This window comes from Microtus ochrogaster, linkage group LG4, assembly GCF_000317375.1.
Source record: "Microtus ochrogaster isolate Prairie Vole_2 linkage group LG4, MicOch1.0, whole genome shotgun sequence".
In the NCBI taxonomy this organism is placed as follows: Eukaryota; Metazoa; Chordata; class Mammalia; order Rodentia; family Cricetidae; genus Microtus; species Microtus ochrogaster.
In genome coordinates, this window is record NC_022030.1 from 15,311,013 (window position 1) to 15,328,273 (window position 17,261).

A 17,261-nucleotide genomic window follows, 5' to 3' on the forward strand; every position below is an offset into this window, starting at 1 on the left:
ATGATGGCATTGGGAACAGGATAACTTTATATAAAAAGACTTGAAACATAAATAAATAGGTATATATAAATTTGAGGCATTAACATTTCTAAGTTTGGGAGCAAAGTTTGTAACTGCAGGCAGCATTGAATAATAGACAGGTTATCTTAAACTGTAAGACATATGAAATTAATTGTAGAATTCATCCCATTTCGTATTTCTAATGAGTCCACCACATTTCTCTGGGTTCCATGGTAACTAAAATAGTTATTACTTTTGTGACATTTACATTCAGAAAATAGAAAACATAAGTCACTGTCTTAATGTTTCTCCTCACTTTGATTTTTGCCTGCAAATTTTGAAAGCATTAGTGTCAAGGTAGGATCTATCCATCTATTCTGTATGGTAAGGGGGTGGTTTTTGGTCATTTGGTGGGTTATAGATATTTGTCATTATTTAGGGAGGTTGGTTACAAGTTCTTATTGGTCATGGTAAAAAAAAAAAAACAAAACTAAAAATGGAGATTAGATTCAGGGATCTATTTCTGAAAGAAAAAGCGGAAAATAGTATAGAAATAATGGGATATAAAGTGAGTCTACTTTTAAGCAACCATTAGTCTCGAGTATTTTACATTGGTATAGACTTTTATATATTGATACAAATTTAAAGTTATTTTGTTTTACGGTATATATGTTTCTATTCTTGTTTAAGGTACTGTTTCTATGCAGATTATTTAAAAATGTAACGCAAAGTTTTAGTCTTTGAAAGCTATTTAGGATAGTAAAGAAATGCAGGTTAATGGTCATCTGTAGCTATCAAACTTATAGTCTGTTAGATATGCTTTCAAAGTCATACAGAGATATATTCTAGATAGATAAGTGATCTTCAAACATTTCAAAAACCTACCTACAGAATATGGCACTTAAAATGTTTTAATTACATAAGGCTTTTCATGACAGTGAGATACGTCTATTCCTGGCAGCACCAATTACTTCAAATAAAGACAATGGGCATCAAAGAACCTCCATATGGAGTTTGCTTTCTTCATCGCATAAGCTAGTCATTTGGGCAAGAAACTGCCCTTGTCTCAACTGCTGACAGTATGCTGTTCAAACTGGAAAAACAGGACACAAAAGAAAGCAACTGTCAAACTTTGCCAAGACAAGATAGTACAGGCCTTATAATTCCTGTTTCAGAGAAATGTCTGTCAGATATTTTAGGCCCATAGGCCTAAAATTACAAAGGAATTCACCTTGGGGTGACTGTCCAGGCAACCAGATGTTAATTGTTTCTTAGTTTTGGAAATTGTCTACTCTGTACTTCTTGTTTACTCAGGTAATATTTTATTCTTCTAGGGTCTCTGATGGAGAATAAAGATTAGATATTTATAGGTTTACAGTTCTCCTTGTTACCAAATTAGGAAAAGAAATATAAGAGATGTAATTTTATATTGTTGAAAGGCAAAAGTTTGAATAGTTTACCTAAGATGGTGCGGGAGAATTGTATGTATTCTGTCAATCATGTTTTAAATAAACGCTGATTAGCCAGGCAGGAAGTATAGGTAGAAAAACAAGACAGGAAGAAGAAATGATGCAATGAGAGCAGGAGAATTCTGGGAAGGAGGAAGTTGATTCCTCCTACTCCTGCCCAGACCACTGAAGCAGCAGGATAGGCCCCACTGAAAAAGGTACTGAGCCACATGTCTAACATAGATCAGAATAATGGGTTAATATAAGCAACAAGAGCTAATAAGTAGCCTGACCTAATGGGCCAATCAGCTTTATAACTTTTAGAGATCTCTGTGTGATTTTCTTTGGGGCTTGCCGGCTGTGGGGTACTGGGAGGGACAGAAACCCCAACAAGCAGGCCCCGTTCATGTTACACTAAGAAAATGATTTAAGGCCTAAAAAGACAGTATTAAGATGGCAATACAAGTTAAAATATAGAAAATGATTTAAGTATAAAACTTTGGACTCATCAAGACAAGATAGACAATGGAATATTTTCTCTAAATTTGTCAAATACAAATGGACTAGACATTGTAAATGTAATTCTTACCGGATAATTGGTCTTACTATATATAGTTTTACTGTTAAGAACGTTTTGAGACAAAAAGGCAGAAATGTTGTGGAATTGTACTTTACACTGTGTGAAGATGTGTTATTGTGACTGACAGAATAAAAGCGAAACACCAATAGCTAGGCAGGACTTCTGAACAGAGAGAGCTCTGGGAAGAAGGAGGAGTTGTTAGCTAGATGCAGAGAAAAAGACATACAGGAAAAGAGATAAAAGCCATGAATCATGTGGCAACACATAGATGATTAGAAATGGGCTAATTTAAGATATAAGAGCTAGTGGGATAAACCTAAGCTATATGCCAAGCTTTCATAGTTAAGTAAGTCTGTGTGGCTTTTTATGAGCTGGCAGCTCAAAGAAAAATACTTTTACAAGTATATGTACTTAATAAATGCTGTTACCTGCTTTTTTGTTTTATCATATATATCTTCTTCTTTGTAATTCTTCCCCAGAGTAAAAGTCCCAGAGAAACCATGACCTTTGATCTGTTTCACAAGACCTTCAAAGATTAAACATTTCAGCATTCTCTTCAGAAGACTCCGGTTCCGCTGAACATCATATCTGTATATGGAGCTGACATACTTATAGATAGAAAGAATAGAAACTCCTTTTTTCCCATTCATTTCTTTCACAGCTGTAAGGATCATCACACGTGTAGCTAAATGTACAAATGGACAGAAAAAAAGGATATGCGAATTACTCAAAGTAAATAAAATGAAATTTAATCTTAATTCACATTAAGGACTAGGTTAAGAAAATAAACAAAAGACTTAGGGCAGTGTAGTATCATTCCAAAGAATATGTAATAAAATTTTACCTTGAATTAAGAAAAAAAATTACTGTAATAGAAATAATTTAGCAAAGACTTATTCAGGCTAATTTGCTAGTTGATAAAACAACAATCATTCAAATAAAAATAAAATCTCTTGAATGCCCTAGTATATGCTATGCTACCATTGCTGAAGAAAATTTGTTAATAAAAATTGTAGTAGCTACACTTGAAAATATACAAAACTGAAGTATAATAATAGACTAAACTAGTAGTACTGGGACCAACTCTATTTTTGTTAATGTAACTTGTAACCATGCTCTTATGTTAAATACAAATAACCGGGGGAAAAAAAACCTAGCCATGATGACTACCTTTCTGAGGACAGAATAAGAAGCTACTTGAAGAGACCATACTTACGGGGGCAGTGAACTTTTTCTTTTGGTTCATATTCTGTATCCTGGATTTCTCTGCTTTTTACTTTTCCTCTGGGACAGTGAGATGGGATGAAATAATTCACCACTTTCCCCTGAAATACATGACATTTGATAGCTGAAATATTTTGTGTTCAGTATTCTAAATTATCATTTATAGTTATTCTATTAAAGACATGGAAAATAGTATATAACTATAAAAGAAGGAGATGATTAAATATCATTCATTATGTAAACAATTTTACTTTGGAGCTTGCACCTAACCATCATTTTCTTCTTTGTGTACACTATTCAAATGTACACCAATGTAGGGAATTTCTGAAGTAACTTAAAAACACATTTTAAAATAGAACTGACACATTAAATTTATAATAATAAAACATAAATTTGGAAATATGTAATGAGCTTAACATCTCAGAAAGAAGTTATTAATAATTCCAGTTATATACAATGTCTTTTAAAAAAATACTTATTTCTGTCTTAAGTGTAATGGTATTTAGCTTGCATATATGTCTGCGCATCACATGCCTGCAGTACGCACAGAAGCCAGAAGAAGGAGGGGCATCACCTGGAGCTAGAGTTATAGATAATAAGTTAGCTGCTCAGTTGGTGGGTGCTGGAAATCCAACCTGAGTCCTCCAGAAGAGTAGCCAGAGATTAGAGCTCCTAACTGCTAAATACCCACATCATATATATGTAAATATCTATTTATATAAATTTATAAAAGTATATTCATATATATAAATTTTTCTTTTCTATATACTATTGAAATCCTTAAGGTTTATTTTGTATACGTGGACTTTCCAACAGATTCTATACATATAAAGTCTGTGGGTCTGTGGTTCCCGAAGGTTCTTAATTAGTTTAACCTTGGATTAGTGGGTTAAAGTCAGCAGTGCTTAATGTGCTGGCTTCAGGTTTCACTACTGGGAGATACAAGAAGTTAATTTTTGCAAACTCTAATTTATATATTTAAATTTATATATTTATACAAAATCTATTCTATCTAACAATCTATTACTACTAAGCTATCAGTCAAACAGTAAATTCTACTTAACAGAATCTGAAATTTGTAATTACAGACAGTTCTTAAAAATATTCACTAGTAATATGGACCATATAGTGGTGACAAGATATTTGAAGCACCAGTAGGAAGAATTGTAAAAAAGTTCTCTGCTAACTAGTTGATAACTTACTACATACCCTATTTACTAATTGGTCTACATCACTCAAGAAAAACCTAGGTAACCAGCGTTCCATTCTTTGCAGTTACTTGAAGGTAATCAAACATGAACACAAGCCATTGTTACACAAAGGACAGAAGAGGTTGACTTGAGGCCAAGCAAACAGTCAATGTTCGCTGTAAGGTCCGTTAGCACCCTAGGTTCCCACCTCTAGAGCACAGCAATATTTCTCTGTACCTCGGGAAGAGTGAGACCGTCTTGTTTGACATCCTGCCGAGTATGCGTGAGAATCAGAGCCAGAACCTCCACTGTCTTTCCGAGACCCATCTCATCTGCTAAGATTCCACCAAGCAACTGTGGTCCAGCATGTGGGAAATCACGAATGATGCTAAGGGAAAATACAGTCCAGGAATTCAAATAAAAGTTATGCTGTCCTTTCTTAGTATTCCCAAAGAGAATAGAAGAAATGCATAAAACTTTAAGTTTATCGAAAATTCATTTAGGAGAAAACAATTCAAATTCACAAATCATAGAAACAGGAATGAAACAGTAATAATCAACAACTAAGCTTGTAGAAAAAAGAATGGTGCTAGTACATACATAATCAACAGTTTAAATTACAGAGAAATGTTATACTGGCTGGCAACATAGCTCAGCAGGCGAAGGACACTGTCTGCCACCAGGCACGACAAACACGAAAGGAGAAAACAGACTCCTGCCAACTGTCCTCTTCTTTCATAGGTCCTCTCCTTCCCTGGCCACGGAATAAATAAATGTATGTAATTTTATAACATCTTAGAAGGAAGCAATTTTCCCTTTATGGTTTTTATGAACCTGTGATTAAAAATTATAAAAGATAATATTGACTTATTAATTCTGATTAAAGATTCGTATATTTCTTTAATCTACAAATTGATAAATTTAATGAAAATGTAAAAAGTTGGCCTTTTAAAAACAAAATAACATAATACCTAAGATATAAATCTCTCCTTTATTCCTTCCCTCACTGAGATAGGGTTTCGCTATATATCCCTGACTGCCCTGGAACTCTTTATGTAAACCAAGCTGGCCTCCAACTCAAAAATTTGCCTGCCTGCCCATGCTTCCCCAGGTGCTGGGATTAAAGTACATGCTTCACCATATTCAGCCGTCTCTGTCATTCTTGATAACTCAGCAGCTGCTATCATGATAAATTCATTCACTGAAAAATGACAAGTGCTTTTATTTCTCAATCTACCCTTGGTATAATACAGTAATTTAGTATTCCTCAAGACTGTGAACATGTGTCAAAAATTTCACAGATTTTACTGTATATATTTTAAAAATCAAGCATGTAAGATTTTGCCTTACCAGCCCGTATATGGATTATAGTAGAGCTTCAAACCATCAGGTGTAACAATTTCTCGCCATAAGAAGTGCAGGGAGTTATCTGAAGAAAAGAAAAACCATGTAAGAGTTTTTGTTTGGTTTATTTCCCTGACACATATTGATACTAAAATAAAACAGAATGGTGTGGGATGCTGACTCAGGAGACAGATGTTCTTGAGAAAGTTGCCTCTCAGTTAGCAGGTGGGTAAAAGGTCATGGTTCTCTCCATTTAAAATACCCTTCTAATACCATTTGCCAGCTTCCTTGCTTTGGTACAAATCCATATAAGCAAGTTACAACACAGAAGAGTGAAGCACAACACTCTGCTGAGGTCAGCAGGAAAACTAATGCTCAGCACCAACTCCACCTGATATAGTTACCTTTAACAAAGCACCTAAGAAGTGGCAACTTCTTTCTTACTGCAAGTCAATTTTTTAAATACAATATATTAAGATTTCCCCTCCCCAAACTCCTAGCTCCTTCCCACCCACCATGACCTATACCCTTTCTTTCTCTCATTCAAGTACAGACATCTAAAAGAAAACTTTAAAAAAAAATAATAAAAATAATATAAAAACAAACAGAAGGAAGTCAAAGAAAAAGCACAGTAAGCACAGTTAGACACAGACACACATGCCTGCACTTTGCACACAAAGAAATTCCATAAAAGCACAAAACCGGAAACTATAATATATATGAAAAGGACTTGTAAGGGTTTAAAAAATGTGACATGGCCGGGTGGTGGTGGCGCACGCCTTTAATCCCAGCACTTGGGAGGCAGAGTCAGGTGGATCTCTGTGAGTTCGAGACCAGCCTGGTCTACAAGGGCTAGTTCCAGGACAGGCTCCAAAACCACAGAGAAACCCTGTCTCGAAAAACAAAAAACAAACAAACAAAAAAAAAATGTGACATAGCATTAAGTGCATTATGACACAAAGAATCTCAAAAAAATGTCACTGAGTTCATTTTGTGTTTGATCACCTACTGCTAGGCAAAGGGCCTGCCCTTAATAACCCTTTTTTATATAGCTAATGAGACTCTGCTGGAGAAAACTGATTTTCCTTTGCACAACTGGAGAAAGATTCTGGGTTGGAGAGCCTGACTAGTAGAGCATTCACACCTTAATCTCAGGGTCATGGTAGTTTATGCAAGTAGAATTTGCTGCAAGAGGTGGAGGCAGGAGGATCACAGGCAACTTTAACTCAAAAGACCCATGCTACTTGGCTCCACCATTTATCTTAATTGCAAATGGCATATCATATGGACCAGAGGAGGAAGAAAGCTTAAACTGTAATATTTAAGTATTACATTTATCTCAACCTTCTCCAGTCTTTCTCTTTAATCTTTCCAAGCACTGGGAACTCAGGTATGCCTCACCATAGCTGACAAAATTTCTTTTTTTTTTTAAATTTATTTATTTATTAAGGATTTCTGCCTCCTCCCCGCCACCATAAAAAATTCTAGATGTATTTGACAGCATTCCTCTAACTCTGAAACTAGGTATATTCTTGAAAGTATTTTCCCTGTAAATATCTAATCTCTCCTAAGATCAGGCTAGCCATTCTTGCACTGAAACCTTTCAATCTGTGATTCTCTCAACTCTGGAGATGATTTTCACAGATACTATGTCACTGTGGTGGAGGGCTTACAAAAACTGGTTGCTGACTCCAAAGATAATCCTTTTACTAAAATGCATCAAATTTAACCTTTAAGTTCAAAGCATTTTGTTGTGTATAAATTATACCTTTCTGAAATTATGTATCCAAAGAAAATTATTACAGAGATATAAAAAGTACGAGTTTCGTGGGACTTTATAGAACTAACAATTTCCCAAGCAAATAACTGGGAGGACAAGACTGCATGAGAGATGGGCAGTGAAACAGACAGACATGAAAGTCGAGCAAGAGTACCCAACTCAAGAGCTGGACGTTTATTTTAGAGCAAGGGGAGAGAATGCCAAAGAATATAAACGAATGAGAATGTGGGAGATAGGAAAATAGAGACGAGGAAAAGAATTTTTTTCTTTTTGGTTTTTCGAGACAGGGTTTCTCTGTAGCTTTGGAGCCTGTCCCGGAACTAGCTCTTGTAGACCAGGCTGGTCTCGAACTCAGAGATCCACCTGCCTCTGCCTCCCGAGTGCTGGGATTAAAGGTGTGCACCACCACCGCCCGGCTGAAAAAGAATTTTTGAAAAAGGCAAATCTACTGATATTTAAAAGAATCAGGAGTAAGAAATAATATTGTCTATTAACTGATACTGTCCAAAATGAAAACTTAAAAAGAATTATGTTGTTGGGAGAAATAAGTAATATCATCTGCCACTAACTTAAGAAAATCTACACAGGGAGAATCAAAACTAGTTAATAATTCGTTTTATAGAATGGTGTAAAAAAAATCTCAAAATTTGTCTACTCATTTAAAAGTAGTGCTGGGCCTGATGTTGTTCATTTTAAGCAGTGTTCAGTAGGCAGAAAAATGTATTCGCATTTCAGTTTAAGGTCAGCTTGATCTAAACAGTGAGTTCCAAGACAGCCAGGATGCTAAACAAAAGCACTGTCTCAAAGCAAACAAACAAAAAATATTACTAGAGCACATCCCTCCAATAAATTTCTTGGTTTTATTTATTTTGTAGGGCAATCAAAAAATACAAACTAGGAAAATTCGTCATGTTCATAAATCTACTCTGTTGCTAACATTTACTGTCCAGTTAGGAAGTTTCTTACACGTACTTAATCAAGTTCTAAAAGCAATCTTTTGTTGACAAGTCGTGATTTTTTTCCAATAGCATGGCTCACAGCCCAGAATGGCTGGACTAAAATTTACACTGTGGCCTGGGATGACTTGAATTCCTCATCTTCCTGCTCCTACCTCCCCAAATAAGATTATAAGTAGAAACCATGATTTAAACTTCTTACTTTTAATGCATTCCCATCCTAGCACATGACCCACTCTGAACCATCTTCAGCACTGTGCCTCCGATCAGTGAGCCCTTCTTTAAACATCTTATACTTGCCACCAGCAGGAACGCTTCTGAAATGCTCTTGTCGTAGCATCCAGTTCACTGCCTCTCTCTGGTACGGCCTCAGTACTGGGATTAACGCAGGATGCTGGACATCCACTTGGACTGACTGTGTTTCTCGCTGGTGTGTTTGCTTCACAAAGTGATAGAGCTCATCAATGTCCTGGCTCTCTGGTTCACTCTCTGAATCTTCCTCATCTTCTTCCAGCACATCTGTATATCCAACAAAGGTACTCATAACAGGATCTGCATTGTAAGCCACAGCAATTTTTTTTTCTAATTAAACCCTTGCCCTCCTACTCTGTGTTTTAGACAATATTTCACAATACAATACTTTCTGGATTGGCCTCATCCAAAATACTCAATCTTCTGAGGACTGGGAACGAAGGTGCATGTGCTATAAGGCCTTCTAACTGCTGGTCCTTATAGGAAGACCCAAGCACCCATTAATCTCCACCGTCCTGCTCTGTGTGTTCTTTGACTGGAAATCCCTTCTCCCCAAAGTATCTACCTATGCATTCTTTAAAAGAGTTCAAATGCTGCTGGGTATCAATGTTCTCCTCACTGTCCATCTGCTATTTTATACTTTGGCTATAACTATGTGTTATAATCTACCTGCTTTTCAATTTATATGTACTTGTCACAGTCCCTCAGAGAAACGGACATGTTCTGTTCTCGTATTTAGTAACTGTGAAGAACTGAATATGTATTTCATCTGTGATTTATAAATTAACTTATTTCACTTTTACATCTTAACATAAAAATCCTATTTTTATGCTTATTAAAATAAGGGTTCTCATTAATTTTTCAGGCTAAGAAGAAAAAGTGAGCTGCTGGTAGTAGCAGAAGCTAGTGAAGAAACATACTGAAATCATTAATCTGTGTCAAGCTGTCCCATTTCACTGGAGGAACACAACTGCCCTGTATAAGACTCACACTGTAACTTAAACAAATAAAACCCTAACACACTTGCATTATTCTTTCAATGTGAAGAAATGAACCATTTTTATTTCCAAACTGTTCTCAAAGAGGACATGGTAAAACTACTTGGTTTTACAGAACATACCTAATATGCTCAGTTACAAAGAGTGTACTGAAGAATCTACAAATTCTTTTCAATACAAAGTATCATATAGGATTTTCATAACCAGTGTTTAATTATGCATTTATTTCATATCAGCACCACAAAATAATTAATGTAATCAAGTATTGATATCTAAGCTTGAAGTTTTCTTCAGAGTACTGAAAGTTCAGGCATGTTCCACAATAGCTGTCTAAAATTTTTAGAACTTAAAAAAAAACCCTTAATGTTTTGATAGCGTTTCTAATTCTAAAACAAGATATTTTGTTCCCTAACTGTCTAACTTCCAAAATAACTTACTACTATTAGTATTATGAAGTTTTGAAAGAATGAGCTATGGCATCAATTTACCCACCATGTTCAAAAACAGATTTTCAAAACATTCTAACATGAAATGTTCTATAGGGCTGAGGCTATAGCTCAGAAGTACAGTACTTGCCTAGCATGTATGCAGTTCTGAGACACATAAAGGGAAAAAGAAAACAAAGGAAAGGAATAGGGGGACAGAATGCCCTACAAATTGCACCAAAATACCAGACATACTAAGTTCTCCAGCGTAACTTGGAAAATCCACGCTGAGTCTCCAGCAGCACAGCAGAACGCACAGCAGTCAGTCCATGTCTACCACTGCTGGGCTAGCAGTGCTTTCTGTGTCTCTACTATTGAGTTATATTCTCTGATATTCACAGGCCTTTAGTTTAGTTAGTTAGGTTAGTGGCAGTTCTAACCAAGGATTCCACATCCTACCAACAAACAACAAAGTCATCTGCTCTTTATAAAAACCTGGCTCTTGAGATTCTCTATCATACTGTAAAGGTGAGGTAGATTAAAAGGCAGTAACAATCTCGGGCTATTACAGAATTTTGCAGAAAAGGAAGGAAAGAATCAAACCAGTTCAAATGTATTTTGATTGCCTTTTGACTTTGTATATTGATTTTATAAAACATTTCTTGAACTCTTTGCCTAATGCTAAGCAAATATAGTGAAAGAACAAATCAGTGAGGGCATTTCAGATACGATTTTGTCATAGATACTATATGGAGATCATTTAAGTTTCTTCATTTTTTATTATTCATTCTCAAGTTATTATATATACAAGTTGAGGAAAAACTGACAACCCCAAAATGCAATTGTAAAGTTTACTTTAATAATTACCTGGAATAACAAAATTATATAACTTTTCCATCACTCTCTTCATGAGCTGATTGAACTTTTTCATTCTTGAACTTGCATCACTCATAAAGTCTAGTCTTGTTAGGCCCGCTTCCAAGAAATAAATTCCAACCTAAAAAGAAGTCAAGTCTTACTAGCAATATACCATTCTTTATAAGGATACAAGGAAACCTTTTCCAAGGTCACTATTTCTAAAGAAAAAGGTTGCTTTTTTTTTTTTTTAAAATGTATGTGGGTGTTTTATCTGTTTATGCATGGTGTGTACAGTGCCCGTGGAGGCCAAGAGAAGACAGTGAGTCCCTGGGGACAGGAGTACAGAAGACTACTAGATGGCATGTGGGTACTGGGAACTGAACCTGGGTACTCTGCAAAAGCAGTCAGAGCTCTTAACCACTGAACCATATCTCTAGTCCCTATATTCAGTATTTCTTAAAGGCTTTAACAATGTCTGCCCCATAGGCATGAGATACATTTTTAATTTCATAAATTCATTCTGTAAATGCCTATGATGCATAAATGAAACAAAGACTTCCTTAATTGGGACCAAACACAGGAGAATGTTACAAAAACCTCAACTCTACCCACCAAGTCACTAGTGTCTAAACCCAGTGCATCTAAATAAGCAGTGAAGCTTGTTGCAATGAAGCATCTCCCAGAAAACTAAACACACACGCTCACTCTTTTGTGATTAAGTTTGGGAATCTTTATCACTGGATCAAATATCAAATAAAAGGTGGAAGAAAACAGACCTTGACTAATGTTAAGTAAAACAATGCAGCTATTGAATCATAAGAGTTGAAATATCTAAATCTGAGTACAGGTAATGATATTTAGGAATAAGAGAAATTTAGGAAAAATAACTTTTGTTTATACTCAAACATTCTCATTTTTAAAATAGTAAGTCCATATGAGGCAGCTGACACAGCTTAAAGTGTCTAATAGACAATTCACTTTCTTATTTCTCCAGTTCCCCTGGCACCAGACTCCCTAATGACTGAAATCCTTCATCTCTACTGCTGAAATAGAAGAATCCAGGAACATTACAGAGTGACAAGTGAGTTACATTTCAGGCCTGTGTACACTTGCCTTTTGTTCACTTGGTAGTGACAGATATTTGCATTTTTATAAAAATCAAGGTCAGGAAAAATGGAAGAGATTAAGATTTGCTTTCAAGAGTAGAATACATACACACAAGCCATGAACTCTTACATCCCAGCTATCACTCAGCAAAATACTGGTCCTTCAAATCAGTAGACAGAGAACTGTATGGTTATGAGTTTCACGTCCACAGTTAACAGCTGCACAATGCTTCCAAATGTTCTTTATTCTTCAAATTTTGAAATAAGTCTATGACCATTCTATCTTGAATACATCAGATCTCTCCAGAAAAAAATAATTAGACCTACTGATACAATTGCTTTTGAGAAATGTGAAAAAAAAAATTCAGAGACACAAAAATGAAGCAACATCTCAGAATTTTTCCTTCAGCCTTTAGCATACAGCATATAATCCCTTTTTAAAATATACCTACGGCATTATCTCACCTGCCTCTAGAAAAATCTATCATGAAAGAATGGGTATTATTTAGAGTTCATACAGAAAAAGGCTGATATTAGAACATTTGAATGATCTGTAATATTTACACAACTTACTGGATGCACATCTTGAAATGAATTATAAATTTACTGATGATGTTAGGTACTAGGCACTTTAATTAGGCAGTGAAGATAACTACCTCACAGTTTAGAAATTATGAAAGATCTGAAATCTAAGTGCAGTTCAAGCAGTTGAAAGAAGAAAACTAACAAACACCAAAACCAAAACCAAAATAGGTATTAGATATTCTGGGTCAGGGCTTGTAACACCATGCCTGGGGCTTAAGGAAAGTTCTCCCTGCATGAGACTCTTTCTGAACAGACTACCAGAGAATGACATATAGTTAGTAGAGAAGGGGAAGAAATTAATCTAGGCAGAGGGAACACAGACAGAAAGAATCTGTTTGGGAAACAAATTAATTTGGAATTTCTGGAGCAAGATAAAAAAGCACAGTGATAAAGGGTAGGATTCGATGACATAACAAACAGGAAGTTGTATGTCAGAGTAGGAAGGCTATACTCAAGTTCTATAATTAGGAAATTAATTCATAACATATCATTTCTGGAGCAAAGTAGACAACGATTTGAAAATACAAGGTATTAGAATGCAAGATGGTAAGGACCAAAGCAAGTAAGTGAGCACAGAAGCAGGAAGGAAAACTCAGGGCAATTTCCTCAGGAAAATGTCGTCTAGGCTATAAATGATGGGCAGGAAGATAGTTACGTTTATTTAAAGCCCTAAAGTATTCCTTGAAAGAATAATGAGACACTTATTGCTGGATTTTGAAACTGTCTAAGCTAACTTTAATGTGGAACCTTACAACACAGCACAGTAAGTGAGTACCTTAATCGTATGACTTCCTTCTGGTCTCTGATAAAGTTTTATTCCTCTTTTCTTCTGCAGCCAAGCCAAATCCTGTAACATGTCACTACTGAAGGACGATTCCACTCGAAGACCCTTGCTGCAAACATCAGCCGATTCTTTGCATACACTTTCTTGCTTCTCTGCATCTTTACATTCTGAATGGACATAGATCAGGAACTGATTGCTTGACTCTGAACTCATCAATGCAAAACTCCTTTCAGAAAAATGTTCAACTAAACTCTCTTCAGGGAGAAGCTGAAGAGCAAAATCTCCCAGAAATGCTTTCCAAGAATGATCGACATGATAGGGAGAAATTATAACATTCAACTTTACAGACAAAGGGGTCTCTTTTTCAGTGGATTCTAAGGTGCTCACAGCCTCTGAACGCCTCTTCTTATCCCTGTGAACTACATCTTCAGGAGGGTCATCATCTATGAGGATGCAATCAGAGGAAGAGTCTGCACCGGAGCAGGGCTGCTCAATGGTCAAGGTGAGAGGTTCATTCCTCAGGTCTTCATGCATGTTCCAGTGCAGCTGCTGCTGCCTTTCTTCATCGACCTTCACTGGGGGAGCGCGTTTTCTTCGGCTGCTCATTTTCACACTTTCTTGGTTATTTAATATGAATTCTAAATGACAAATAAACAGAGGATATGAGGCAGAACATCAAGACTGGAAAACTATGGCAAGCCAGGAAAAGAACACTTCATACACCAGAGTCTGAGCAAGGCCTCCCGCCTGTTGCAAATACAAACTCCAGCACAATTACCAACATACATTCACCGTGAAGGTTACCAATATAAAGGTAATGTGTCTTTAACGAAGAAATATTTTCAAACAAAAACATTAACATGCTTACAACCCAAACGGGTATGACCTTGAGTAGGGCCTCTCCTGGATTATTTTCTAGGAATCTCACAAACAAGACTATGACTTCCATTCACAGTGAAGGTGTCATTTCCTGAATTCTAACCCAGTTCTTTCTCTCAACGATAACCCTGTGATTCCAAGTACATTCCTTAGCAGCCCTTATACATAACATGAAACCTGTTATATGACCGAAATTTTCAGAAAGATATATAGAAAACAAGGGGTAAATTTCTAAAAAGCCTTAAGCCAAATAATTTGGCTATAAAAGCTCCCCAGAGACTTCCGTTTTAGAACTGATCCCTGGCTGGTGGTACTGCTTTGGGAGGTTCTGGAAACTTTAGATGAGGCCAAGGCGTAGGGAGTGTGACGCTGGTTACTGAGACTGAAGGACCAGACTTGTTTCCTGTCCTGTCTGTTTTCTTACCTATCAAGACGTGAGCAAGCCACCTTACTACCCTGTGGTCACCAGGCCGGACTCACCCTCACTGTGTCTCCCATCATGACGAACTGTTCTCTCAACTCCCTGTAGCTTTTTTCTTCTCTGGTATTTGGTCACCTCAAGGAGAAAACTAATATGTAAGGAACACATTAACCATGATCTCACGTATCCATTAGGTTTCACTCAACTTCACTGGAAAAATTTCATTGAGACAATCAACTAACTGTACAAAAGAAAACAAATGATAAAACTACATTCGATGGGCGAAAACTAAGAAGACAACCCCCTCACACAGCCGGAAATAAAAGTTTGTTTCAAGTGTGAGTTGTATTTAAACGCACACCACTGCTGAATAAGTTCAGTGTGCTTTACAATCCTAAAGCATCAAACCTCGAACGACTCCTATATAGTTTAAAATCCCTTCGAAACATCCTCTTTTTCAAAGAGAAACAACAACACACAATGGTGTTTTGGATCAACAGATAAGAATAAGAGAGGCTCCTTAGACAAAGAACGAGGTGGCGACAGCAATAATGGGACGTGAGCCAACCCAAGCGCAAAGAAGACAAAGACAAACGTGTAGTAGAGAAAGTTACAAAGACTGCTCAAGATAAATTCAAGCCATCTGGAGTAAAAGGCACCGAGTAGAAATGGCCAGTGGTGAACAACGCTGCATGCACCTCAGACAGGGTACCTCTGGCCATAAATCCACACCTCCTCATGAACCAGCGCTAGCTACTTCAGAGTCGAAAGGCACAGCGTGCACAGGTGCCAGGGTGGTTTGGAAAGCGAATGCAATTAGTTTGTCGCCGAGGGCAACTGAGCACTGGGAGCCTAACTTGCACGTCTCTGCACCTCTTTCGGGCACCTGCAGCCCCACGCACCATCAGCCCCTCGGGCACGTCCAAGGCACCGCACGGTCCCCCTCGGTCACCCTCCTGAAAGGAGCCCGCTGCCAGCACCGGCGGCTCAAGCTCCCGGAGGGAAGGCTTCGGGCACGCGGGCGTGGGCAGCAAGCCCCCGTCCCACGCGAGACGGGCACGGCCCACGCTAGGGCTGGGGACCAGTCCGGGGAATTCGCAAGGCCTCTCGCCTCCGATCCTGGAGCACCGCAGGAGCTCTGGGCATTTCCCGGTGACCCAGAGCCAACCTCCCTCCGCGACCTCTAACCTCTGACCCCACAGCCGCCCTGGCCTACCTCAGCCGGTACCCAAGCACCAGCCCCTAGGCCTGGCCTTCCTCAAACACTGCAGACCCCAGGTCGACATCCGCCACACACACACCTGCTGGAGCCGCGCACGCGCGCCGAGCGCTGGGTGGAGACGGGCGCCCAGGCCGGAAACCGCAGAGCCGGCTCTGTAGAAGTGTCGGGCCCAAACAAACGCGCCGGACAGGACGCGACACCGCGGGACGCCCCGCCCCTTTCTCCCACGTTGGCTTCAAAGGGCGCTACTGCGCAAGTCCCGTCCCAGAAGCCCCTGTGGGAAGACCTTTGAAGTCTCGCGATGTTTGTTCCCATCTCTTTCCCCGGCCTATCATGCTATTAGTAAACGCAGAATGGGCGGGGACCCAAATAGGGGGCGGGGCTCCAGCCCCAGAGAGGGCGGGGCTCCTTCCCAGAGCGGGCCGGATGAGTTGTGGGGTTAATAAAAAAGCAGAAAGCTTACGTAAAACTAAATTCACGATGTCAGACAGTTACAATACCCAAACAATCTACACAATAGGGATAAAACTACTAAGCCAAAAGAGTTTGATTTAACAAGAAAGCAAAACGTAAGAGATGTCTCCAGAAACATCATAAAATAGGCTAATAATAAGGCCCGATCGAATTGAAATTCTTGCCAAGAAAAATGCTATGCTGTTTAAACAGCGTAAGAAAAATGGAACGTTCTGTGCTGAAGCTGCCTTCACAGTCTTTTTTTCAGAAGGGAGAATTGTACCTCCAGTAGACACAAACAAAATTCTCCCTTCTGAATATATCAGTGGTGTGTTAGCTTTGTATATCCTTTGGAAATTTTTCTCTGTGAGTTAAGGTTTTTGTTTGGCGTGGGGTTGTTTATTTTTTTGTTTTGTTTTTTTCTTTCAGTTTTGTAATCACCAGAGCTAATTCCAGGAGGGAAAAAAAAAGATTATTTGTCTCCTGCTGTGAGACAACTGTTCATAAAACACTGAGTGCTAACAGCTAGTAGATGGTAAGTAATCTAATGACAATAGGGACCAGAGAATCAACTTACACCTGTCTGACCAGTGAATCCCCAGTGGGATTAGTTAAAATGGGATATTAGGTCAACTACTTTGTTTTGAAGCAATCTAAGTATATTGCATCATGTCTAGTCTATGTTTAGAATCAGCTCATTACAATAAGGTAAATATTGCAATAAAGAGTGTCTCATGAATTTTTCTGCTTTCCCAA

At 37.9% G+C, this 17,261-nt stretch overlaps 1 protein-coding gene across 3 annotated transcripts in view; it reads right to left on the reverse strand.

Moving 5' to 3' along the window:
- Shprh (SNF2 histone linker PHD RING helicase) overlaps nt 1–16,244 on the reverse strand; it is a 72,661-nt gene extending 56,417 nt beyond the window's left edge. The window contains exons 1-8 of one of the 3 annotated variants that reach the window (XM_013351431.2): nt 16,132–16,244; nt 13,522–14,168; nt 11,065–11,194; nt 8,823–9,041; nt 5,793–5,871; nt 4,680–4,830; nt 3,245–3,353; nt 2,457–2,713 (exon numbers count right to left, since the gene is read on the reverse strand). In XM_013351431.2, the coding sequence (XP_013206885.1) occupies nt 2,457–2,713; nt 3,245–3,353; nt 4,680–4,830; nt 5,793–5,871; nt 8,823–9,041; nt 11,065–11,194; nt 13,522–14,136 (1,560 nt within the window). In that variant the 5' untranslated portion in view covers nt 14,137–14,168; nt 16,132–16,244. Of the gene's footprint in view, nt 1–2,456; nt 2,714–3,244; nt 3,354–4,679; nt 4,831–5,792; nt 5,872–8,822; nt 9,042–11,064; nt 11,195–13,521; nt 14,169–15,732; nt 15,978–16,046 lie in introns of those variants that run through there. The other 2 variants (XM_026786177.1, XM_026786178.1) reach the window with 2 other exon arrangements.
- Nucleotides 16,245–17,261: the final 1,017 nt, after the last annotated feature.